We start from the raw sequence: 27567 nt of genomic DNA on the forward strand, positions 1-27567 counted from the left end.
TGATGAGATGCCTATAGTTATTGCTTAATAATTAATTAATAGATTAATAATAATTAGTTATTGGTTAAGGGCTTTCGTGTATTTAAAGTGAGACACTAAAGGTGAATATGGTACAAATTATAGCTCAGGTATCACCATTAAATTTTTCCAAGTTTATTACAAAGATATTACAATTATCTTTTGTATTGAAAGTTTTCTGAAATGTTCTGTTTAGATATGCAAATTAGGTACTACAGCCATGAGTGTTCATTTGCATGCATTTTCAGGGTAAAAACACTGTCTGAAGTCAGCTTCAAAATTCTTGTTGCATTTAGTTTGACATGTCAGAGTAGCATTTTTTTTTTTTTTTTTTTACAGAGGTGGTTGTGAATATCTCTCTTTATTGCTTCAAAATTTAGAAACCGAAAATGATCAGCTTCCATCATATTTTTGGGATAAAGTGTTCTTTGATGTAAGCTATGAATGAGATTGGAACGAAACCCCATGGAAAAAAATCTTAGTAATACATGCATGAGTTCAACTGGAAAGGTTGATGTGTGCAAGTGCTACTGTAGTGAAGATTTTGCTTGCAGTGTCTCACCTTAAATAATAATAAATAAATAAAAAAAAACATACAATAGGCCTATGTGCCCTAGACAGATCGGCTGGTAGTTTTAGTTACCTTTTCCATTGCTGAAACTGTTTTTTTTAAACATTTTTCTTACTCAAAAAACGCTCATATAAGTTAAAGAGAACGTCTGCATTGTGAATTTGGTTCCAACATACAACTGTCACATGCAGTGATAGCTTAGAGACAATGGCTGATTTTGGCTCTTTTAAATGTTTTTAGTGGGATTTGGTTCAGAACTCATTTCCCTTTTCAACACTTGTCGTGTGTCCCATGTTGCTGTCCTGTTAAAAGTCCTGCTCTGAGAAATTGTGAGTCCAGTATCAGAAGCAGAAAAAAGCAGCCCCATCACCATGTATTTGGGTGTTCTTTTTCTTGCGAGCTTCCTTTTGCCCCCAGTAAACAAACTGCATTCCCACTTAGCTCTACGTTGGTTTCTACTATCCATAAAACATTATACTAAAAACGCTTTTGCAAACATTAACTTGCCTCATCGAAATGATAACAAAAACATCGTGTTTTTTTACTTGCATATCATTTTTGTTGTACTGCGGAGTGGTTCGTCTTTTTTTAGAAGCAGCAAATTTCATCCTGTTAATAACAACGCTGCTGCTTTATAGCATGAAAAGAAAGAAACTCACTTTGATAACACAATCCGTCAGTGTGCTTTTGTCTTCAGTTTTTGGATTTTATGCTGCAACATGTAATACAATTATAGCTTCCAACTGTAAGCCATGTCACTGAACCGCCTGCCAGGATGCCAACAGAGTTTATGTTAAAGCTGCAAGTACATTAGTTATCCTGTTATGACAAAAACAAAATGGCTGCTTATAAAAGACCATTATGGTAAACAAAGATTTCTTTGATTTCAGATGCTTCTCCAGTAATGCCATAAAAAAATGTGTATGATTGCTTTTTGATGAGTAAACCTGTTGATTTTAGCAGTCTAGCTTTGGGTCAGTCAGCACTGTTCACGCTCTCAATCTGTTTTTTCTTTAGGTTTTGTTGATTTGAAAAAGAGGATGGATAGAATCACACGAGGCGATGTCAGTCCACGGACAGAGAGGGAGCTTTCTTCCCCACACTCCCCAAAACGACCACGGATAGATTGTACTGTGACAGATGGCTTCACCGGGAACAGCAGGCTCAACTCTTCAGAGCCTTCGACACCTCAGAAAACAACCAGCTACCTGCCACCAAGTAACCTGATGGAGACTGAGGGCCCGAGTGGCACAGCAGAACGTGAAGATTTTCATGGTGCAAAACCTTATGTCCAATCACAGGACAGTGCTGCTGACGTGACTACTTCAGACAGTAATGGCGCACACGCAGGATCATCTGAAGTGTGTTTTATCAGTCCTGAGAGACACCCAGTACTTCTGATGAGCAGTGAGCAGCCTCCAGCTACTGAAACAGACCAGCTCAGTCTATTTCTGAATGGTGGTACATGTGGGTCCCTCCCTCCAGCCAGCACGAACACACCCGGTTTTATTGACTGCAGGCAGCTGGGGGAGCCACTCACGGACAAAGTTCCTGATAACTGCCGTCTTTCCCCTGGAAACGGTGAGGATGAGGAGGTCAGATGTCAGTCTGATTACACTTATAAAGATGCAGTACATGTCACAGGTCCCTGCAATGCATGGAGCCAATTTGCTGAAGTTGTGGAGGCTAATCAGAGGAGCGAGGAGCTTGATTTTATTGAGAATTTCTTTTTCAGTGAGGCAGAAAGGGAGCGTCCTGTATCTTTCAGGGATTATGCAGACTTTAAACCACTCAACTCACACCCTGAGGAGGACTCATCTGGAAACTTTGCAGAAGGTGGAACAAAAATGGAAGAGAATATGTTAGAACTACTGATTAGTGAGGAAGAAATAAAAGACCAAGTTAGTGTTAATGGCTTAAGCAAAAACCTCATCCCTCCTGCTGACAAATGGGACGAGGAATCACTTCTTTCCAACAATATGCTGTTTAACACAAATATTGTAGTTCAAAATGGGAGTTTTGAAGTTGATAACGACAGTGGGCCTGCTCACACAGAAGAGATTCCAATGCCTGAAAGAATCAGTCAAGAGCCTGCTGAAGGATATAATGATGCCGACCCTTTCAGTGTAACTGACCCTGCAATCAGGAGTGAAACCGAAAGGGTGCGGCATAGCTCAGACTGCACTGCAGGCGTAGAATTATCTCCATCAGAAAAAGTCTGCAAGATGGAAGCACCTCTTCCACTTTGTTCTGATGTCATAACATCACAGAGGGATTCATCCCCAGACACGACCGCTGAGTTTAATCAGCAAAGCAGAACACAGCAGTGCAAAGATAAAAATGAAATGCTCAGTCAGTCATACGCAGAATCACAGGCTTGTTCCGACGAAACGTGCGACGTGACTGTCAATGAAGGCAACTTTCAATTGGAATCCAGTTCCAGCAGGAGCAGCCCCACAAAGCCCCTTCCTGCTGGGGATGATAGAGTACAAGAAAGCCATGATGCTGACGGACACCAGCTGAAAGAGCAGAGTCAATCCAGCTGTTTTCCTGCCAGCACCGACCACACGAAGGCGCAGCAGGTGGGATGCTCACAGACCGAAACCGACAGAGTGGAAGAGACAACTGAGATAGAAGAAAGCGAGGAAGTTATGAATTTTCTGAAAGAAATGGAAAGTGAGGAACAGGGCGGCTTAGAAAATGCAATAAATTCTGAGGAAAAACTTCAGTTACAAAATGAACGAGGCAAAGAAGACATTGATGACCAGAGAGAGGGAGAAAGACAAAAATGCGACAAAGGATTTAACTGGATTGATGCTAAACTCGGAAGCCAGCCTGAGTCTTGGTGTGAGGAACCACTTTGTGTTGATATTTGTGAGAAGAATGTTGCCACTGAAAGAAAAGAGGGAAAGGGAAGAGAACACGTGGAAACTGGATGGGACAATTCAGAAATTCAAGCAAAATCTGAGGTGGCTGTGCAGAAACAAAGTGAGCAGAAAGATGATGAAGGCATCAGTGGATGGACGGAGGGGAGCAGACTGACTTTTTGTGGAGATGACCAAGAACAAAGTCTTGGTTTTTTCTCTGATCACCGACACAGAGAGGATACGTCCATGAATTTTCTGGAAGAAATGGAAAGTGAGGAACAGGGCGGCTTAGAAAATGCAATAAATTCTGGGGAAAAACTTCAGTTACAAAATGAACGAGACAAAGAAGACCGCTTCATTGATGATCAGAGAGAGGCAGAAAGACAAAAATGCGACAAAGGATATAACTGGATTGATGCTAAACTCGAAAGCCAGCCTGAGTCTTGGTGTGAGGAACCACTTTGTGCTGATATTTGTGAGAAGAATGTTGCCAGTGAAAGAAAAGAGGGAAAGGGAAGAGAACACGTGGAAACTGGATGGGAAAATTCAGAGATTCCTGCAAAATCTGAGGTGGCTGTGCAGAAACAAAGTGAGCACAAAGATGATGAAGGCATCAGTGGATGGACGGAGGGGAGCAGACTGACTTTTTGTGGAGATGACCAAGAACAAAGTCTTGGTTGTTTCTCTGATCACCGACACAGAGAGGATACGTCCACGGCTGAAACTGAAGGTCAGCTTCAGCCTTCGAGCGATGCGGTTGTGCCGTGTAAGCAGAATCTAATTCATTCACAAAAAGCTCCCCACAAGTCCCCAGAACTAAAGAGTAGTGACAGATTTCTCCCATCTGCCCTCACACTCCGCAGCCATGTGCCGGAGGGGTTTGACACTTTTGAAAAGATCCAGCTCTCCCCGGATGATGACTACGATGATGCTGCTGGCCTGGGCAGCTTGCCTGTCCTCACCAGCTCGCCCAGACTGTTGAAATCACCCCAGCAACAACTTCGACACCACATGCCCATGGCAGAGAGTGACAGTCAAGGCAAAATACCAGGGGAGGAGGGGGTGGAGGGAGGAGACGAAGAGGACGAGGAGGAGGTGGAAAGATCTGAACGTCACACCGACATGCCAAATGGATTTGTTAGCAGCGACTCCACTTGTAATGAAGTCCCAAACTTTATCCCCGCAGCAGATGTCAGGCGGCCAGAGCAACAGCCTAGCTGCGGATCAGCCTGTGATCCCTCTGAACACACACGCGATGAATTACACTCAGAGCCAGTGTGTTCTGCTGTTCCCTACGAGAGCGACGGTTCTTCGTCTGATCCGAACTACAGCTCTGAGTTTGAAATGAAGGAACAGTTCAACAGGGTCTTGAAAGAGCTGAACTTGTTTTTTGATATCAGTAGAAGCGATGCCGCAAGCGACAGTAGCCCACCTTCACCGGAGCGGTGCTGTGATGTACCCGAAACGTTTACGGCCAAAACGTCAACATGCACAGAGCACCTCAGCAGTCCAGAGCTGGGACACAGAAACACAGGTAGCTATACCATGTTATTCATCAATAGGCCCACAATGTGTAAAATATGAACTGACATCAGTCGAACACATTCTGATAAAAGCTTTAGTGTTGTTGGTGTACATGTGGTACAGCTAAGCACCCTTAGATAATTTCCAGGACCATGCAAATTGATTCATCCATACCTGAAAAAGTGTAAGTAGAATGCATTTATTTAGTCCAATTGCCCCAAACCACACTGCAATAGACACAGATGTTGATACTAAATTGTCCTGAAGAATATGTGCTTCCCTCCAGAGAATCTCTGCTGGTTCCCTGACACCCTCACTGTGACTTTCACTCTACACTTCTTGTAGAGATTTTCCAGATCCCTCATCAAATGTCCAGAAAATAGATGAGCAGTTAATCTTCTGGAGCATTTACTTTGTTTCTGCTTCATTTTTGTCATAGTCTGCAGACTTCAGGCTCCTACCTCTTCACATTGGCAAATGCTGAAAAGCTATTTAGGTGTTGCGTCTTGTTATTTGCTATTTATACACCGAGCAAGAATTTAGAAACAGAGTTAGATGGCTGAGTCTAGTGCAGACTGTTAAATCAAAGACTCTTGGACCAGACGGTGCTCTCTTTTGTGATGCTGCGCTTTTGGCGCCGCGTAAAAATAGATTGTTTTCCTTCCTATTTTTAGACGAAGCGGATGAAGATCACAGCATGGAAATGTGTGGAGGGGATCCAGTGGTTTCTCTTACTGCTGTCAGGAGTGCGGGCGAACAGGAAGTGCCCCTTGACAGATACCCGAGCTGGGAAGCATCCAAGGACACGGCAGAGAAAGACAGAGGTTCCGTCTTAAGTTCTTTTCTACTGTCCCGAAAAAGTGTCGGCATCCCCAACTATCCATCCATTTCGAGAAAACCTCTTTTGCCCAACCTCTTTTGCTTTCTTCAAAAGCAGTTTTAAACAATAACATGACAACAAAAATTGAATTACCTGCTCGTGTATTCATCTTATATTATTTGTTTTCAGTCTTGCATAGTTTATTTACAGTGTTGATTGATGGACTTGAAAAAGGTCAGCTTGGTTTGTTCAGGTGAGGAGACACAATTACTTTAATCGATTTGTCTCATAAAATGGCTTACTCTGACAAAAGGTTCAAATATTCTTTTTTTTTTTTTTTTTAACTTCCTCAATAAGCTGCAGGGGAAGAGGAACAACTTAATGAAAGTAAAATCAGCGCTTAAGGCCAAACAGAGCAAATAAGACGGAGCTAGTCATTCCTCACTGTCAGTGTGTTGCTTTCAGAGCCTCGGGACATGCATCAGAAAGGGAAAACATGGTCTCCCTCCTTCATGTGTCTTCCTCTGTTGGAACAGCTGGTGCAAAGTGAGTTTCATTTCAAACTCTGTTAACATTTTGTTGAGAAAACGGTCGATCTTCTACGATCGGCCGTAATGTCTTTGCTATTAATCTGTTTTTGCTTTATATCTTGCTTCTATGTAGTGATATTAAAAGCTTTCAAAAGCAGCCAAAATATCAAAAAGAGCTAAACAGTACAACCGCTGAAGTATATTGAGACACACACTCCTCTTCGTCTAGTTTTAGCTTTTCTTTCTTCTTCCTCTGTTGGTCTTCCTTTTCATTCAGAACCCAAGTGTGTCTGCTGACAGCAAAGTGGGGTGGCCTCTAAATATTTAACAGGAATCAGTCCAACAACCTGCCCGTATTAGGCTGCAGTGTGTTCAGTTTGAGGGACAAAATCATTCCAATGCCATGGCTACGCTGTCCGCACATTTAGAAACATCATGTTAGGCTTTTCGCTTTTTTAAAAAAAAAAAAAAAAAAAAAAGAAGAAAAAAATAGCTGTAAGCATAAGAAGGGCTGTGTTCACATTTCTTTTCCTTCCATGCCTTCATCTGCCTGAAAGCTCTGGCAGGCAGAAGGGGACAGCTGTGTACAATGTTGGATTTGTGTTCCTCTGTTTGTTTAGGACCACCAGAGCAGCCGAGGAGACTGGAGCCTCTGAAAACATGCACACGTCCAATCCGAGTCGGACTTTCCAAAAGAGCCAAGACCAAACACCTGCACCGCTCGCACCCCTACAAATAAGCACGGAAGGCTGAGGTGACGCGCGCTCGTGTGTTCTGATGTCGAATAACTGTTATTTCCTGACATCTGTTGACAGAACTGTATTTGGGTTTTAAGTCAGTTTTTAGGAGTAGTTCTGCTTTCTTACTTCACTGCTCAAAATGGCTCTTTTCACATCACACATTTACATTTCCTCGTGGGCGGTTCCAATATAATCACAGTTTGCTGCCGATTGCTCACCGAGAAGATTTGTTGTTATTTTCTGTCCATGTTTTTAAATCTGTGGTGGAAAAAAAAAAAAAAAAGAAAAGTTCTCGTTTGCACCTTTTCCCCAAATATTCATACATAGACGGATCTATTTATTTCTAAATAATATTTATTGAATTAATATATTCCATGATTGTGGTTTGAAATGATATATATTGTACAGTTGTATTGCTTTCAGTTGCAGACTGTCTGCACATTTTATATTTCCATTTATTTACTGTAGCCTCCACAAGAGACACTCTTAGTAATAATTCATTGAGGTTTGTTACATAAACTTTGTCTTTGTATGTACTGTTGGTGTGTTGACACAGTATTGCATAGTGTTCCTGGAATGTGTGGGCGTCGGGGTGAATAAGCTGCGTGTGTTATTTGTGTGTTCGGTTGCTTTCACCATTAAATGGGTTCACGACTTCACGTGTATTCAACGTATCCTTGAGCAGTTAAGTGGGAGGATAGCTGGGGTTTTTACACCGATCCTTGGCCATTGCAGTGGCAAAAGCGTTTTTTTTTTTTTTTTTTTTACTGTGCGTTGGCAAGACTCCTTCTGCTGATTTCATTCACTCTTCCAGTAAAGGTTGTAATGATGCATGTACAATTAAATGTGTTTTCAGTGCACACATGCACAAAATAGGTTCTGTGACTTCCTGTTATTACTAGAGCACAAGATAACACTTAATATTGATAAACCGATTATGAATAACATAATCACACATTTTAAATATTGCTGTTATGAGAAATTTTACAAACTAAAGGCTTAGCTGGTTTTCAGGCAGGTCAGTTTGAGAGAGACTGTATTGATTTTGGTTGTATCGGCTGTAGGCACTAACATGATTTAATAGCAGCCGTATCTACAGTTAGCAACAATGGCTTGTTGTGGAGGAATTTTAGCCCCTTCTTTTTTCTACAGCTCTGCTTTTGTTCAGTTCAGAGTTAATTTGCTGGCTTTTATTTATATCTTTCTTAAGGTCCCTCCACAGCATTCAAATCAGGTTGAGGTCTGGACTTTTACTGGACCATCGCAACGCCTCGATTCTTTTCTTCCCGTTGTAGATTTGCTGCTGTGGACAATCGTCCTGTTGATGATCCAGTTTCAGCCAAGCTTTCGTTGTCCCACATTTGACTCTAGAATACTTTGGTATACAGAGTAGTGTTGTTCCGATACCAAAATTTTGACTTCGATATGATAACTGCCATAAATACCTCGATGCTCAATACTGAACCGATACCACAGTGAAAATCTAAAAAAAAATCTGGAAAAGAGATAAATAATGGTCCAGCTCGGTATGAGTATGAGCACAATCTCTTCTGTGAGCATATTGGCTTTTGCTTAACAAGCTACCTTTCTGTCCAATATCAACATTTAAACAGTGAACACATTAATGACTGACTTACACATTTAAAATACTATTTTATTTTAAACAAAACTTGCCACTACATGGTATAGACCTATGCCATTACACTATGGTGGACAAACGTACGTCAGAGAATTGCAGTGAAGTATTTCAACCTTTACACTTAGAATAAATAATTAAAAAAATATAATTGCCAAAATAAATAGCTACTCAACATGCTTTAACAAAACAAAATGTTTTCCTCATGAACAATAAAATCCCAAATACAACCTCTGAACTTCTGCAATATGTCACTTATTTGAAATGTCCACCTAGAAATAATTATTAACAAAACGGCATATATGCCATGACATTACCAGAACTGATAGAATATTAAATAGCGTTTGCAAGTTATAAGTTCGATAAGAAAGGGGCTGTTCGTGTAGGGCTAATGGTGACTTCAGTCACATTCGCTAACCTGTCGGTCTTTGAATTCTTTGTAAAGCAGGGGATGTCTGTCAGCGAGGTGCTTTGCCATGTTAGACGTGTTCCGTCCCTTCGTCTGCACTCCTTTGTAGCATGACTTGCACACCAGATTCAGTGTGTCTGTTGGCTTGCCCTCACTATTCTCCCATCTTTTTTGTTTACAAGCCGGGGACGGTCGTCAGGAGCTTCCGAACTTGTCGCCATCTCTAGCGTTAAGACTCTTGCATGGTTGTCGCGATGGCTCGCTCGCTCGATACTCTCTCCCTCACTCACTGCTCACCTGCTGCTGGGTGTAGCTGAGTGCGCGAGCTGAGGAGGAAAGCAAGTTAGGCATGCCCATTAGCCCCTGCCCCTGCCCCTGCCCCTGCCCCTGCCCCTGCCCCTGCCCCTGCGTGCATGGAGTGTGGCCAGAGAATGACAGACTTGGCGCGGCAGACAGTAGTGTTGGGATCCCAGCTGAGTCATGACAGAACGTTATTTTAAGAGAAGTATCGATACTAAAAAAAGAACGTATTGCATCGTTTTTTGCGTCAGGGTATCATGATACCTTTCTAGTATCGGTATACCGTTCAACAGTAATACAGAGGAGATTATCGTGGACTCAATGACTGGAAGGTGTCCACGTTCTGTGGCTACAAAACATACCCAAATCATCAGCCCTCCACCACCGTGCTTGACAGTTGGCATGAGCCGTTTGTGCTGATATGCTGTGTTTGGTTTCCACAAAATGTGCTGCTATGCAGTAGGATATCGTTCCAGACGTCTTGTGGTTTGTTCAGATGAGACCTCACAAACCTAAGCTGTGCTGTAATGTTCGTCTGGAAAGAAGAGGCTTTCTCCTGCAGCCCTTCCTAACAAGCCACACTTTTTCTAATTGTACTGTCATGAACTTTAACATTTAACAGGCCAACTGAGGCCTGTAGAGTCTGAGCTGTAGCTCTTGGGTTTTGGCGGAGCTTGCTGTAATGTCCATCTCAGGGAAGATTGGTATTTATTTTGTGAATAATTTCTCTCAATGCAGAGAGATGGACTCCAAATTCTTTCAAACTGGGCATCAACAGTTGCTTCTCTAAGGTCATTGCTTTGCAGGATTTTATTTAAAGATGTGTTTTTGTTTTTTCTCCCTGTCGCGATCATATCTCTGAGTGAAAACAGGTGGACGTTTGCGCCGGTAAATAGAGGTTTTGGATGCATTTAGTTTCTGTGGGCAGGGTGCATCAGCTGGCAGACAGGCAAGTGCAAATCAGACAGAAACCGTCCCACAGTATGGCTTTCCAAAAATAATTGGGTTCTGACGCTGCACATTCAATCTGCCTCTTAATCAGGTACAGTTTGGGAAAGCTTTGGGCGCTGAATTAGATTTTTTTTTTTTTTCGTAGGTGATAATGACTCTGTCAGTGTTTGGCTTGTCTGAGCGGTTTTTGCCCAGTTTGTTTTGCTGATTTGTTGCCAGACTTGGGCTGTAAACGCATATATATTGACACATTCCAGTCTGCTGTCGGTAATGACGAGCTCTATTCCTACAGCTGCTAAGCAACTGCATTAATAACGATCACTCTAACAACTTCATGCTCCATTCATTGTCTTTAATGAGACCGCATTTCCGTCTCCGCTTCCTGGAAAAGTATTTAATCTGTTACTGTTGCTTATTGATTCCATGCGGGACAGTAATTTTACAGTTTTCGTCACACCTCACTTGAAACGCATTGAAGTGTGTCGCCCGTGCACGACTACTTAATTGCCACATTTCGAAATGACAGAATGATAAGCCATTGACACACGGTGCCATCTATGTGAGAAGTCTTATGTTTTAAAAGTGTATTTGGCCTGCAGATTGTTCGAGGAATTAAAGGGAGACTTTCAACACCAACTGCTTCAGCTAAAGAAAAAAAATAATCTTTTTTTATACCTCATCATATGTAAAAACATTAACTTCCTTAACTGTTCCATTTTTGGTACAAACATTTGATATGAATAGAATGAAATGAAACTTAACTGAAGTGAGCAGCACGTTAACGGCCGTCAGCTGGGGGACATTTTGTCGAGCTGTGGTTTTCATTGCAGTTTTTTGTCACAATATCCCATAGGTAGCCACCAAATGCCCGCTTAATGCCTTTGTGTCCTTTGTTTTGAAACAAATCCTCTTCACACATCTAGAGGTCGCAGCTGATGAATGATGCAAGCCACACAGAGCAAATGAGGCATCCAAGTTTCGAATTTTCAGCTGCGTTTGCATGTAGTCGAGCAGATAAACGGCACAATGCAAAACTGTTAAGATGTGCTGGAATGGAAAGTGATTAGCCTTGTTCCTGTTATTCTGCTAACTGAATAGGTGTATTCCATTTTGTCATCTAAAGAAGGTAAAATGACTTCCTATTTTGACTGATATGTTATCAAAATGTTCAGAAAAAGCAGTCCATGCAGAGCTTTTCTTTTGTGTGTTTTTTTTCCCTTCGATTACAGGTTTCTTCGAAAATTAAAATGCTTCCTTTCTGTGTAAAATGAAAAAGACATTACAGCTTAGTCTTTACAAAACTACTCTCAATCGCCTCTAAAAAGCTTCGTTGTATAATTTATTTACCAAAAATGATGAGTTTCAGGCATAACCCAGCATCCCGAAAACAAAACTAGAGACGAAACCTGGCTGTTCTTTTGATCCCCTCCACTATGATTAACTCAATTAGGCATGCACAAATTTGTTTGTTTTCATTTTGCAGAATAGAGGATGGCTATTAACCCAGCAGGAGGCACCAAATAATACTGTTATGCGTTCAGTGAATTCACACCATTTCCTTTCTTTATGCACTTTGAATATTTTCTTTCCTCTGTGCAGAAAAATCCAGCAAACGCCCGTGCTTAGAAAGCTGCTGGAGGACATGAACATCAGCTGATTTGCCTTAAATATTTCAACAGTTAGCCAGAGCAGTTGATATGTGGGTGTGAATCTCTTCTTCTTCTTTTGTGGCCAAGAACACATGTAGATAGAATTGAAAGTGAAATTAATGATGCAGAAAGTGACGAGAAAAATATCAAAGATGACATCAAAGCTTGCTCCTTCTGTGCAACAGCTCGATCTTCCACTTTCCACCGTCTCCTCTAGAACACTCTCCCATGTCGGCCACTGTCAGAAAGTTGTTTACATAGTTGGTGATGTTCTCAGTGCAGTGGCTAGCTTGTCTTTTAGAATACAAAGAAGCTGTGCTTTCAAACACAGACTGGAGCATCTTTCCAAAACAAATAAGCAGAGCATCATCATCTAACAGCTTGCCTAACATACACTACAACACTGCTTGTATACTCACCCACACACTCCGTCAAGCACGTCTATTTCCTGCCCCTTTTTCGGATCAATAGCAATCACAGGGCCACAGTAGCAGAAAGAGATGATCGACTTGTGCACTAATATTACGCACTCTGCTGTTGTTCAGTGCTGGTGTGTGGAGCCATGAAAGTAAGTGGAACTAAATGTTTTGGTCCTTAGAAATCCGTGGCATTGCTTTTGTCGTGCTGTAAGTGCACACTACTCTGACAAAGTCTGACAAAGAGCATGGGAACAGCGGCCAAACTATTTTTGAAAACCCCAAAATGTATTCCGGTGATGTTTCCCTGTGGTCTGCTCGCACAATACTCGCCACTCTACTGAGAAAAATGACGAGGAACAGGCCGGAAGAAAGGGACAATAAGAAGATTTCACAGTCTGGCGTGATGACGTGTTGCCTTATGGTTTTGCTGACACCTGAAAAGCTCTAATTGGATTTTCGGTGACTGGACAGGAGACCTGTCTGAGAGCAGCAAACAGTAGTGTTAGGCTCCCAGCTGAGTCATGACACAGGCTGGATCCAGCAGAGAGGTTTGTTGGATGACTTGGGCACCTGTCCTGAGGTATTTCAAAGGGTTTGTACACAGAATTGTCAGCAACTTGGCTCTGTGGGTACGTTTGTCAAAGTCAAACACACATTTGTGCCTCTGCTGCCTTTTCGGTTTTAGAAACCCATTATGCATGTGGTCCAACCCACACACAGTTGTTCTTTATGTTAAAGTATTTCTAACAAATCATTGTCATGTGAGGACTTTATTTTAATATTTTTGTTTTGATTGTTTGTTTTGGCTAATGCAGGATGTTAAATGAAGTAGTTCATCATCCAAAGTTGGTCTTTCTAAGCCTGGCTGCTCATTAGTAAACTGGCTCAGATTCACCTGCAAAGGTTTCCTTTGTAAGAATATTCTAAAATGTATTCTTCAGTCCCCAAATAAAATAGTTCTAAATGCAAATATTCTCAATGCAAATGCCCTGACCCTTCCCTCTTCAGAAGGTGGCAATGTGAGTAATGTGTTTATAACTTAACCGTTTTGGGAATTGAATAGTAAGATAGTGTGTAACTCTGCCTAGCTCTTCCATACTTATTTTTCCACAGTAGCCCCTCAATATGTGAAGGAAGCTTTAGCGACACAAGGGGGAGAAATCTTCTAGATGTTTATTTATCACATTGCACTTATTTAGCATATGCATTTATACAAAGCCACTTACAAGGCAGGAATAAAGAGGAGTGGGAGTTGAAGCTCATCTCCAGTGAAAAGAGAAAAAAAATGCATCCTTACGGTTAATAACATTGCTCGTTATTATCATTAGCCTCTGGTCATGCACACAGTGTGCGATCCGTGCACGCAAATGAGATGACCGTGATTATATTTGGAAATTGTCAGCAGGACTTTAAAACAACTTCATGAAACAAGGATCTATCTATATCAATATTGAATATCCATTAGTATCAAATTACATGGTGATACCTGCATACAAAAACAAGAGAAGCAAGCCGTAACATATTGTGCCGTGCCGTGCATGGAAAAACGCCAGAATTAACCTAGGTATTCCGTTGATGCTGTACAGTTCCCGCTTCACTCTTTGACCCAGAAATGACAGAAGTAGAAGCTGATTATGCCAGAGAATAACCTCAAAGGAGAGCATGCATCTCGTTTGTAAAAAAGTCAAATGAACAGGAAGTCCAAAAAATCCAAAGCTATAAAGATGCCCAATTGACTGCTCACCGTGGCACTAATTTGCTGCCTGCTTAATTGTTTGTCAGTTGGTTTTTTTCTGTGAGGTCAACTGGAAAAAGCCTGATACTTAGAAGCATAAGAGGACATTTTACTTCCTATCATAGTAGAGTAGAATCCCCTCCCATGCTTCTATACTGTGACAACAACAGTAATCAGTAAACAATTTCAAGGGAAAAAGTCGCGTAAACTTTATTGTGTCCGCAAACATGATTTTTGCTGGGTTTTCTTGTTGAGTAAAACGGTGTCATTTTGCAAAAAAAGTCGCCTATTGACTGTGGCATCATATTTCAAAGGCAAAAAAAATCCACATTTGGATGATGATTTAAAATTTCCTTTTTCTATTTTTTGTTCCTCCTCTACATCCTAGACATCTCCCTTATTCAATTCATCTGTATTTTAGGCATTTTCTGGCATTTCTGGCTAAAAAAAAAAATCAGTTTTTAAGGGGAAAAAAGCTAATTTAAAAATCTCAAAAAGCTGCAAAGACGGACACAAAATATGTCCAGAGCTACTGTAGCCGGCTACCACTAGTGTGGTACCATTCTAGATCAACAATAACTATCGTGTATCGCAGGTAAAAATCATTTCTTATAATTAGCTGCCCAGCCCACAGCTTAACACACAAAACAGGCTTTTTACAAGAACCAGATGTTCTATTGAAATACGTTACCTTAAAAGTTGTGCTGGGTGGCTATTTAAAAAACTATTCTTCATCACCACAAATGCACATTTTTCTGTGACGTGACGGTTTCACGTTTTTCTGTGACATAGGGCCGATCAGTCAGTCCATTCAGTGTGGCTTTCCTTACACTTCTTTGTTAGTTCAGCTAATGTAACTGTCTCTAAAAAATGGTGCAATAGTCAAGTCCACTTTATCCGGCTGCTGAAACTGATACTTTGAAGTACCTTCAGTGTACACTTTCTGCTGGTTCCATTAGAGCCTGTAAATGCTGTTTCAAAAATGAGACCTACAGTAAGTTTTGGATAAACTGAGTGATGGCTGATGCCTCCCAGTGTTTTGGCTTTCTGTGTTCTAAGCTAGTGCAGGACACATTTTTCCGTGCTCTTTGAGGTCACCATTTGTGTCGATAACATCAAGCGCCGTTGTGGGCATCAGTAAAATCTGCTGCAGAACGATGAGTTAGGTGGTTATTTTGGTGAGGTGAAGTCCAGATGAGTGTTCTGTGGTACCCGAATCAGGTGCCAGGGCCTATCAGCTAAAAGAACGTAGGCGGGGCCATTTAGTTATGGCCTGAATAAACAACAAAATCTCTCATAATTCCATTATGGTACTTCATTACTTGCATGCTGCAGCACCATTTTATTCCTCCCACACTCTAAACACTGGCCTTTTGTATCCCAGCTGTCTCCAGTGTTCTGCTTTGACGCTAAATACAACGTATTGCTATTCAAGTATGCAAATTTCAAAATATTCATGGTGTCATGAATGTCAAATGCATGTCTTTGATTGCTGCAGATTCTGCAGAATCACTACATATTTTCTAACACGTTCCTGTTGGCTGATTTAAGTAAGAAATATTCAAAGTGTGTGTAAGCGCAGTCTCTGAGCTGACACGAAAATGAGGGGCTGTCATAAATTCACCGCACCCAATGAGTAATCGCTGTCTGGCTCTCAGCTAACCCCGCAGGCATGATGGGAGAGGGCATTAATCTGCAGAGGACTCTCAGGGAATTTGTCCCCTCCTCTTAGGCGACTGCAGTGTGGGCTGTTAATCTGTGTAAAAACAGACACTCTTCTTATGAGCCACTAATATTAGATTATATTAAAAGAGAACTCTGGACTAAAAGAGTCAGGGTCGCAATCTGGTGAGTGAGTCTGTTTTAGACTAACTCCTGTAGACTTGATTAAAAACATTTTTTAATTAATACTTTTTTAATGGGACAATCGTTGCCTCTTTTTTAAAAACTGATTAAGGTTAAAAATCTGTGACTATTAAACTAAAAAAATGTACGTTTTTCCTAAACTGCTCTCTGAACCTCACTCACGGCCGCTGTGGGTATATCCAAGACATTCTTCTCCAATATTTCATGGCTGCCATCTCACAGTATCGGTCAAATGACAGTTGCGCTGTTTATTGTAGTTTGGTTCACAAGTGAACTGATGCTGCTGAGAGGAAGCTTAAAGGTGCAAGGAAAGACAGAAGACATGTTGTTTTCTTCTCTGCTTCTGAACGTATTTATGAGTTTTCTCCTCAGACACTGTGAAGCATTATTTTTTCCCAAGCGGATGCTCTTTTGAAAAGGCTTTGGGTCCGACCTCATAAACATGCCAGACACACACCTCATTTCTGGTGAAGGATATCTGGACGTTTTTTGATCATTACCACACAAGCCTTTTTTATCCTGTTTGCAGCTGTGACGGGGGAGATTATAGTATTTGTTCTGAATTCAAATTATAACTGAATATGACATACGGTTGTTTTCTCTTTAAGATCCTTTTTTTCCTCGACATTATTGTTTAACATTTTGTTAAGTCCGTATTATGATCCGAATGCGTCTCATTCACTGAATCCTTGCTTGACAAATAGATAATAACTTTACATTGAGCACTAGTTTACTTTTCGTTAGAGTTGGGATCAGTCTGATCCAGTACACAGTAGGTATTAGTGTCCAAATTTTGACATCATTCAATAATCGGGAATCGGACTGACGTCACTGATCCATGCCACCAATCTACGGACTGATTAAGATTCTCCGATATGAGGTGGTGTAGGACTACAGAGACCCCTGCATTCACCTGGACAACAGACTGGACTGGAACTGAAATACAACAATGATGCCGTTTACAAGAAGGGACAGAGCAGACTCTACTTCTTGAGGAAACGAGGGTCATTCAATAATTGGAGCAAGATGTTGCATATCTCCTTTGTAGCCACCTGTTGGGGCAGCAGCAGCTGATCCGTTGAGAATGTCCTCGAAACGAGCTTAGGTTGCATTTGTTCATGCAAGGCGGATGTGGTCAATAATTACGACCTCACCGTGCACGAGAGGGATTAAGTTAGCGTCTACGTTGGTACAGTCGTGTTGCAAAACAAATAATGTTTAGCTGTAACTGTTATTGTTTTCGGACACTGCCCAACAAGTTTTGGATCTATAGCCCGAACCAAGTGATGTTGTTTTCTACAGCAAAGCAGACAGTGACGACAACAAACAAAACGGCTTCCATGTGGGTGACTGTCGCCTTAAAGTAATACAAAAATGTTGTAGTGAAGTGTTGTGTTATTAACAGAATGTGTGTTGGTCTACATTGCACGCCACACAAAGGCCAATGGTTTTAAGCTGCTCTGTCCAACCACCTTCCTCCTTATGAGGACTTTGAGGTTTCTCAAATGAACAACTTGAGAATGACTTTAGTTCTAATATGGAAACGGTCACATGAGTTATATCCCTTCTGCCACTTGTAGGGGTTATACTTTTACAGGACCATAATGAGCCATATTTAGGGATAACAAATAACCTATGGTATACAACCTGTTCAGCTGGAGGCTTTGTAGGAACAATCTGATACTGGGGATTGCACAATTGCACACCCACAAAATAATCCTCAAACAACAGAATATTTTCCGTCAGACGCTTCTTCGGGTCCACCACAACAAGGACTAACACAACAATCAGAATAGCACCAAACAACGATTCCCCGTGCCAACAGAGGAGAAACCTCCACGAATGCGAAACACATCATGCCGTTGTGTTTAATGTGTTCTTTAAACACCAGTCAGTGTATTATCAGATGCTTTGCCTTTGCCAAGTCAAAGCAGAAATCATAAAAGACACTTTGACTTAATAAAGAACATTTAAACGATGGTGCAATAATGATTGAACTATAGTTACTTCAATTTCACGGTCCTGGTATGATGCACGTTGGCCCATGTCGCATTGTCATCACATGTGATTAAAAAAAATGAGCCGTCGTTATCCTGTGCTCTTGATCACCGGAACAGACAAAAGGTCTTGCACAAATAAGGTTTATTTTCAGAGAGTTGCAGTTGAAAAACAACAGTACTACCAACATAGAGAGGAAAGAATGTTCTACACAGTTTTGTGAGACATAGCCTCAAGTTCACCATGTTCAATTCTAATGTCATATGTATTGGGATATCTGGTTCCTATTATGTCATAAAATGAGGAAAATACAAACTCAGACGAACAACCGCACGTGACGTATCACACCCTGTAATTATTTGTTTCACCAAAAACTAAGCCCAAAAGCAGAATTAGTGTGGGACAAACTAAATGCACCCTTACTGCTTCCACAGGAATCAAGAATGTTATTTAGCAGCTAGATGCGGCAAATCAAATGCACTGAATGAATTGATCCTTCACCAACTCTTACCGTCTCTAATAACCCAAAGAGATACGTCTCAGACTTTACAGGTATCAGTAAATATGTTAAATGTTAAAGTTGATGACAGTCCAGTCAGAAAACACTGAACAACGATGGCTTGTTTGGAAGGGTTGCTAGGAGAAAACATCTTCCTTCTAAAAAGAACTTGACAGCAGAAACCACAGAACTTCTGGATCAATGTCCTTTGAGGCCAAAGTGGAGATGTCTGGTCAAAATACAAAGCAACATGCTAGGTTAAACAAAAAAAAGACATCAGCACAAACACCTCACCCCAACTGTCAAGCACGGTGGTGGAGGCATGATGATTTGGGCTTGTTTTGCAGCCACAGGACCCGAGCATCTTGCAGTTATTGAGTCGACCATGAACTCCTCTGTATACCAAAGTATTCTAGAGTTAAACAGGAGGCCATCTGAACCAGAGAATGAACTGAGATAGTTTCCTTCACAAACAAAGTTAGAGACTGAAAAGATACAGAAAACAATTACTGTGAGTTATTGCTGCTGAAAGTGCTTTTGTAAGCTCTTGAATCATGGGATGTACTTAGTTTTTCCCGTACTGCTTCTGAATGTTGCCTTGCATTTTGATAAAGAGTGACAGTATAATTTATCATGTGAATTTGGTTATCTGATGTTGTGTTTACCTTATTCTAAGATCTGCTACGGACCAGACGATTTTATTTCCAAATGTGTAAAAACTATGAACTTAAAGAGGGTGTACTTTCTTTTTCACATTTCTGAATTTATGTGAGTTATGGTTCATATGACAACAAAAGTGAACAGGTAAAGAAAATCCCATCCTTTAAGGACAGACATTTATCCGGTAAGTAGAGTGGCTGAGTGTAAAAGTGTTTTCTAACATCTCCAGCTGATGCCTGATTGGCTGACATGACATGTGGCTTGTAATTACCAGCTGAGGCAGGTGACATTTCTCACCGACATCAGTGTCGCTTTGTGAGCCATGTTAAAGGCAAGCTTGCCTTTTCCGTTTCAGTAGTATCAATGAATATGTGGAGGTGCTTGAAGTAGGTCACTTAAGAAACATACACTCCACAGCGCAGCGGCATTGATTTTGATCAGTAATGTTTGATTTGCTCAGAGCTGCTCTACACATTATCTGTGGCTCTGTTTTAATTTGTGTCGTTGGGGGACTTTGAGTCAGTGCTCCTTCTGGTACTTAATTAGGTGTATTTATTTCCACTTTGGAGCAGAGGGAGCCAGACGGTGTTGTCACTAAAATTGTTTATAGTACATCGATCCTGAAGACTAATTCTAATTCCACATTAAACCCCCCGCCCCCTCACCTCACTCACTACACCAAACACCAATGTCCACAGTCATGTTCCACACCAGTCATGACCAAACACGGCTGGATGCTCTCGCTTGCTGCTCTTTGTACATGTACACGTAATGGCAGAAATTCACCGGGAGGCCGCAGCATTACAGTCATCGACATATAAAAGGACTAATGTTGTGTCAACACAGCCAATGATGGTGAGGAGCTTTTTGGTCTTTTTCAACATGTCTTCAAACGGTGCGCTAACTACATTCTCCACAGTCTTGGTGGGTTGTCCAGTAACCGGAAAGTTGGCAGTTCGATTCCCACTCTCGCCTCTCAAAAATTGGTGAAACTGACAGCTGGAGGGGTGTCAGTCCACCTCCTTGCCATGGCTGAGGTACCCTTGAGCAAGACCCCATACCCCCATGCTCCCCGGGCGCTGTGATTGGCTGCTTACCGCTCCAGTGTATGGCTTCTGTCTCTTTGAGTGTGTGACCCTGTGCATGTGTGTGCTCAACAGGTGCCAACCTGGATGGGTAAAAAGTAGGGCTGGGCGAGTTATTATCGCGTTAACGCATTGATTATTTAACGCCGATAAATATTTTATCGCGCATTAACGCATGTTTTATTTATTTATTTATTTATTTTTTAATTAAAAGGTTTTTGTGCCTTTAATGGATAGGAAAGTTCAGAGAAGCAGGGGGCAGAGAGAGGGGGAACAACACGCAGCACAGGGCTGTCCGATGCGGGACTTGAGATTAAACATTTTAATCGTTGCCCAGCCCTAGTTAAAAGCGGTTCAAATGTATATATATGTGCATGACAAGAAAATCTTATAATGATAGCGAATTTGCAATCACTTTTTTTAATTAGAAGCGACTTGCAAAGACATAGAAAAGTTCTGGGCAACGGAACTGTTGAGCTGTCAAGAAATAGTCCAGGCACATGACTTCCCCTACGACCACAATCTGCCTCTGCGCTTGTTTGTGTTTTGTTTAGAATGAGATGTGTTTTCACTCGAAAATCTTGTGTTAATTATTCCATGTTTACTTTGATTTTAGACAGATGGAGATGCAGACTGTCTTGTCCTGAGGACTGTACTAAAATGCAAAAAGGTTTGACCTCCGCACAAGGTTTTGTCAATACGCTGACCCAGGAACACGCCTCCTCAATCATCTGTGTCACTCATCTCTGCAGGGGTTAGCTGACCTATCAAATCCGTTGACAGTGGGTTGGAAAATGTGTCTAAATCGTGGAGAGTCAGGGAACACCCTTCACAGAATAATATTGACGTTTTTTTGGAACTGATGCCCGTGTTGGCGCAGAGGCTAATACTGTAGAAAGCTTTGATCTGGTTACAGAAATTAAATGCCTGGGGAAATGAAATAAGAAAGAGATTACAAGAATAATTAGGCAATATAAGATGATGGATGGCAGCAACATAACCATATTGCAATCCAATAAGAACAAGGAAACAGAAAATCCATAATCATCTCATTGTGTGGGGTCTATTAATTCAGGGAGTTGAATAGCAATTTAGACTGCCATGTTGTTGTTTTGTTTTTTTTCTTCACAACTCTCCCTCCTTTCCAGAGCGAGTGCCATGAGGGAACCGCTGCTGCAATGCAGCAAAACAAATCTCAAGAATCTATTAAGTGGTTTAGATTGTGAGACCCCAACCTCTCCCTCGTTTCTCTCTCATTTTAACTCAGCTCCCTCTTCTCTCCTTGGTTGACTGTGGTCAGACAAATCAAAATGTGTATGCATTTTTTTATATATATATATATCTCTATGTGCTTTGTTCCCCTCAAGGTTCATGCGTTATAAAGAACCCTTTATATCTCCCGCCCACGGCATCACTGAGGTGTTGTACAGCCCCGCTTCTCCAGTTCTTTCAAATACTGTATAATGTGCATACAAATGAAACACTTCGTACTTTAAAGTCATGCCCTCCATGTCCAAGTTAGGTTCTTTTGAAGTACATATAAAGACAAAAACATTTGAGAAATGTCTTCATGGTAAAATGAAATGTATTGATAAAAGCCTTAAACGCCTATAATTATAAATCCTCTGAAAACTCATCTCTAAATTCCAATTGTCCTTCTCAAAGTTTTCATCAGGGGAAAAACATCTCGTGCCTTTGAAATTGCCCAACAAACGATTCTCCCTCTTCTTCCTCATTCAGTAAATGGCCGTCATCTGGCCGACGGCAGTCTGCTAAGCGATAACCAATGCTAGCGTTGGTGTAATTCAGCCATAAATTTATATATCCAGTGTGTGATGACTTGTCAGGTTTTTACGTTTAAAAAAACAAAAAGAAGAAGAAGAAGAGATCTTTAAACCAGAGAATGATTTTTAAGAAAGTCACAAGATTAATATAAACTTATATGTACACGGAAGTATTATGAGGGTATTGCATTCACTTTCTATGCTTTCAACATTTCAGGTGCTGCTAGCGCCAAGAGCCTGGCGAACTCAGCACTGCTGGCCTGCTCAGCGCTCCCAGAGGTAGTCCAGTTCCCGGGATTAGCATAGCCCAAGTAAGACCTGAAGCTGGCTTGCTACAGAAACTGCCATCTCTTGAAGTGCTGAGCTTGTCTGGGAGCTTAGTCACAGCATCTCATGTAGCAAAAGGCTTCTACTTCCATGATTAGGCTGGTTCCCCAGCTGTTTTTATGCAGCCTTCCACAGCTCGCCTAGAGTTCTTCTGCTGCGTTCTCTACCTAGACTGCCTGTACAGTCCAAAATCTATAAATAGTCAGGATTGGCTGGTGCCATTTTCTTCCAAAAACTCTGCGTAGCATATACCTGACCTCTCCTTCCTGAGGCTTTTACTGGCGCTCTGCAGATTCAACACAGAATTCCTCAGCCAATGGCAACGGTGGCTGATTTTGCTCATTATATGTCTGGTAACACATAAACATCTTATGGACATGTTAAAAAGGTGGACAGGGACTTAGTTAAAAGTAGATTTTTAGCAAAGTAGGCATTTAAGTAACGTTACCATTTTAATAAAAAAAAAAAAAAAGGCTAGAAAAAGGAATAAAAACATGTCACATCACACTATTGGGTGAATAGGAAAAACTTACTCGGTTTACATTTGACCTGACCGACTAAAAACCTCCTCTTTTCCAACCATGTTGACATTTCCTGCAGGTATCAGGGCAGGAGAATGATCGTGCATGTGCAGTGCTGTTTCCTTGACCCCTTTCAACTGAGACTGCGGCGCCTACGCGTGCCACACAGAGCTCGTCAGAGTCTATTGCTCCGTGCTCACTGTGGCCACAGTGCACACGGTGATGGCAAGCAGAGAAAATAACCAGAGCTGTGGTGTTGCACAGGTATAGAGTGTACACCCACCTCTTCCAGGGAGAAATTAGCATTTTCAGATGTAAAAACAGCCATTTATGTGGATACGTGCGCTTCACCCAGAACAAGGCTGCAGCCAGTCATTTCGTAAACTCTCTTCCAATTATGCTCATGTCTGTGTGTGAGATTTTTGTTCCACGTTTTTTTGCCCATCAGGCAGCGTCTGAGGAATAACACGAGAGCTATTCTTTGCCTCACCAGAATCGCCTCTTAACCGCTCTGAATTTCAAATGAAGATTAAAGAAATCACATGAAGATTAAAAAAGGAACAAAAAGAAGAAACATTCTAAAGACTTTAACATTAAAAACCTCTTCAGAGCTATGAGAAACATGAAAACACTAAAAGAATACACAATTCCAACAACTTTTTGAGCTCTACAAAAACTCATTGAGTGAGAAGTCCTTATTCCTTTCCCTAGGAAATAATCTTTTTAGGTAAAAATCCAAAAATCATCTCTTTCTCTTGAGTAAATTAACATCAACACATCTTTGGCTGGGCATAATCAGTTGAATGCCTATAAATACCAAGAAAAAAAGATATGTCTTACAACAAAGTGTCTGAGAAGTTGCTTAGAGTTGCTTATATTGTTCCTTTTAATGGAGCTCCTGTGGTCAGTGATGCATTCCTTGAGAGACTGCGATCTCACAAATATATAATTTAACGCCTGGACACAGTACAATGTAGATCTAATTTTCTATTCAGCAAATCTTCATCAAACATTTGCTTTAGATTTTAAACTTTAGATGTGGAGGAGGGTTTCTCTCTTTTTCACACAACTGTGTGATAAAGATGTGTTCAGTCTGTAGCTTCTAACTGCTCCACTGTGTAGGTATCAATGTGGTACAGTGTTGTAGCGGGAAGACTGAAGGAACTGTACTTGGAAGATACACGCGATGTTTCCTTTGGTGTCTGTGCAGAGACACCTGACAGTTATTCAGGTTACCTGAAGCAACTATCCTGGCAACATGTTTGGCCTGCGAACAAACAATAAAGCTTCATAGGGTGGCAGGAGGGATGGTGGTGGCATAAATAACCAAACTTTTCTGAATTCTAGTCTTGTGTGAGAGTGTTATTTATTTATTTATTTTTGTCTTGGGGCTCATATACACCAAACCAACGCGAAGAACCCCCCTGAGTAAGGCCTGCTTATACACCCTATTGGATGGTGTGAAGTGCTTACAGAAAATAATCCTTTGGCTCAAAGTTTCCTCACTTTTGAAAAGATGTTCGAACTTCGAAAAAGAATCGACTGCCCTTCAACCATTCAAGGTCTGGAACCAGGCAAAAATAATGTGTTTTAGCTGGAATATTAATTTGAATTGCAGATTTGAAGGATTTGTTTTGTGTATCTGTTTGCTCAGAGAAACAAGTTTAGTTGTTGTTACGTTGCACGTCTCCTGATTTGCGATTAGCTTTTCAGCAGAGATAAAGACGCGTGTTGACAATACTGAAGGATTCAAGGCTGTCTTTTCTTTTATGGTCTGCCTTCTTTCTCTCTCTTGCCTCTTGTTCATAGCCAGCTGCAGAGGTCTTTCATCTCCTGAACATCAGCATGAATTTTTCACCACCATAAATCATCGCCACCAACATGTCAGACACATCAAGGCGGATTATGCAATGGCAATCGTGCCAGTACCTTTTAAACAGCCCGAAAACGTGTCTCTCCCAACAGCACGGGGTCCTACTTTGTGTCTTTGAGCACAAGTTACAGCAGTGTGAACATAAATGAGCACCATGACTGAGCATTATCACACTGATCTTAAAAGCGTTGTTGTTATTTGGCTGAACTAATTCACCTTACAAAGTGGTGGAAAGGTTGGGGAAGGCAAAATGCAGGAACTGAAAGGAGCACCTGAGACAGGAGGGAGGAATTTTCATGTCAAAGCCCAAGAAAAACTGCCATTAATTTATGATCTGCAAGTCCACATGGAGCTCCTCGCCATGGTAACAGACCATGTGCCACACCAACCCCGCACATCTCCTCCTCCTTCTCCCTCCTTTTTTCCTCCTTGCCTCCCACAGTCATCACTCATCTGAGGGGGACGACACCGGTGTCACTGCTGTTGTTGTCTGCTGGAAAATTAGCCCCGCTGAATGTTGAATATTCAGTTCAAAACACTCACAGGACACATCAGACCCTTTTATTAACTCCATTTGTCTCACTTTCCAACCACCTCTTACTTGTGGTATCGCGCAGTTTCTCATTCTCGTTCAACCAATACAAACTACCTGTTGATCCAGAGCGGAGAAGGGTTTGTGGATGGGTGTTTGCCCACTGAATACTTCTCAGAGTGGTTTGAAGATGGATGTCTCTAATTTCAGCAGGATGTTTTTGATAGCATTTAGTTTACAGAAGCAATAATAGTTAATGTGGGCGCCGGGTTGAGCTTGTTAGTTATGATTATGTCATATTTTGTCTCTGGTGACTGGTTAATGAGGCGTAAAGTACTGCTTTGTTGTGTGACTAGCGAACACACAGTTTAATTCAAATGAGCTTCTACTGAAATATGTATAATAGAGAGTGGTGACAAATTAAAGTGAAACATTGAACCCCTGATACCAACAATAAGTGGATCCCATGGCTTTATTCTGCTGAGGGGGACATTTAGCTGGCTTGGCTTTGGTCAACTGCTCAAAGGGAAGGATCACTGCAAATCAATCAAAAGCTGTTCACATTTACAGTATCCTGTGGTGTATTATTTAAGTCTCTTCCAGGATGAGAATCCCGAAATCCATAAAGCAGGCAGGGTCACTGAATGCTTGGATGAGTGTAAGAATGGATGCAACTAAATTCTCGTCACAGCCACCAGGTCTCAACCCAGCTATACACACATGAGAGATTTTTTGGCAGTCCTCCCTACCACCATCATCATCAAAAACCAAACGAACATTCATCTTTTGAGCCCGTTTGATCATAGTGCAAAAATAAAGTGTCTTAACGTATTCAGTGCTGCTAACTTTGAAAACAGTGGGAGGGAGCATGAAATCCATTCAAATTGCAGGTGTACACTGTATTTTGTATGCATACTTAAGAAGTAGTCTTCTTAAAGTACACATAATTGTTTGCACTCATGTTCCATCAACGTATAAATTGCCAGTATAAAAGCACTGGACTTAAAAAAGAAAGTATTTTAGGACTACAATACGCTACATACAATGAGCGCAAAAGAAAAAAGCCCCAAAAAAGATAGGAGGGAATGGGAAAACATTTGAGAATGTTTAAGATGCTCACTACACTGTTTTGTTTTTTTCAAATTATCCCAAAGAAATTGGCATTATCTGCACGAAATCTTTTAATTTATCTGGACTGTTGCTTGTTTTTAAATTCATTTAAATTATTTTATTTGTTTCTCTTTATATTCTTTTATGTATTTTTAATGCTTCTTCCACTCCCTGCTGCAATGCTTTTATTTTATGTAAAGCACTTTGAATTGTTTTGTACATGAAATGTGCTATACAAATAAATTTGATTTGATTAATTAAACAGCAAGCAATATGAGAAAATCATTGGAAAAGATGTGGAGGACACAGGTGCTTTCAGAGGCTGATATCGTATGTTTAAATCAGTGCTGGGGAAACTAGCAATTACATCAAACAGGGAGAAGTTGGATGCCAGTGAATTGACAGAAATATAGTTTGAAATATATAATCACTTTGTAGTGAATAAATCTCATCCCGGCTTTTTTTTTTTTAGCTAGATCAGATTTATAGTGTTAATTTGATACACATGATGACATAATAACACAACAACAAGCAATTGGTTATCAAAAAATGAGTGAAGCCATTTTAGTTTGGCCACTCAGTAAAAACTATTGGAACTGAATGTGTTCTTTAACCTTTGCTGAGCATCACTGTAATTTCCCCAAAGAGACAGCAAAAATCTGAGAGAATTGTTGGGCCGTCCCAAAAGTTCTCTGAAAAGCTGCCAGCTGATCCAAAATGCTGCAGCCAGAATTCTGATGAGAGCTAGCAGGAGAGATCCTATTTCTCCAGTTTTATCCTCTCTTCATTGGCTCCCTGTTAAAGTTAACGACCAAGCTCCATCATGTCTTAAAGATCTCATCGTTGGATATTTTCCCTGACAGAACGCTTTGCTCTAAGACTGCAGGCTTACTTGTGGTTCCCAGAGTTTCTAAAAGTATAATGGGAGGCAGAGCCTTCAGTCATCAGGCCCCTCTTTGTGGAGCCAGCTGACAGTTTGGGTTCAGGAAGCAGACATCCTTTCTACCTTTATGATTTGGCTCAAAACTTCCCTTTTTGACAAAGCTTATAGTTAGGGATGGCTCAGGTGACCTTGAAACATCCCATAGTTATGCTGCTATAGGCCTAGACTGCTGGGGGACCTTATGCAACTTTCCTCTTTAC

At 41.1% G+C, this 27567-nt stretch overlaps 1 protein-coding gene across 1 annotated transcript; it reads left to right on the plus strand.

The window, feature by feature from the left end:
- The first annotated feature begins 4111 nt into the window (after positions 1-4111).
- On the plus strand, positions 4112-27279 carry LOC142375676 (uncharacterized). The gene is made up of 5 exons (XM_075459819.1): positions 4112-4212; positions 4320-4990; positions 5655-5804; positions 6266-6346; positions 6951-27279. The coding sequence occupies exons 1-5, from the start codon at positions 4112-4114 to the stop codon at positions 7067-7069; spliced, it is 1122 nt and encodes a 373-aa protein (XP_075315934.1). The 3' UTR covers positions 7070-27279.
- The last annotated feature ends 288 nt before the right edge of the window (positions 27280-27567 follow it).

The sequence above is a fragment of the Odontesthes bonariensis genome, chromosome 24 (genome assembly GCF_027942865.1).
Source record: "Odontesthes bonariensis isolate fOdoBon6 chromosome 24, fOdoBon6.hap1, whole genome shotgun sequence".
In the NCBI taxonomy this organism is placed as follows: domain Eukaryota; kingdom Metazoa; phylum Chordata; class Actinopteri; order Atheriniformes; family Atherinopsidae; genus Odontesthes; species Odontesthes bonariensis.

Coding starts and splice junctions, on each gene's coding strand:
- LOC142375676 (XM_075459819.1), top strand. CDS start 4,112: ATGACCAAGAACAAAGTCTTGGTTGTTTCTCTGATCACCGACACAGAG. Junction 4,213..4,319: donor TTCAGCCTTCGAGCGATGCG/GTTGTGCCGTGT, acceptor CACACTCCGCAG/CCATGTGCCGGAGGGGTTTG. Junction 4,991..5,654: donor GCTGGGACACAGAAACACAG/GTAGCTATACCA, acceptor TCCTATTTTTAG/ACGAAGCGGATGAAGATCAC.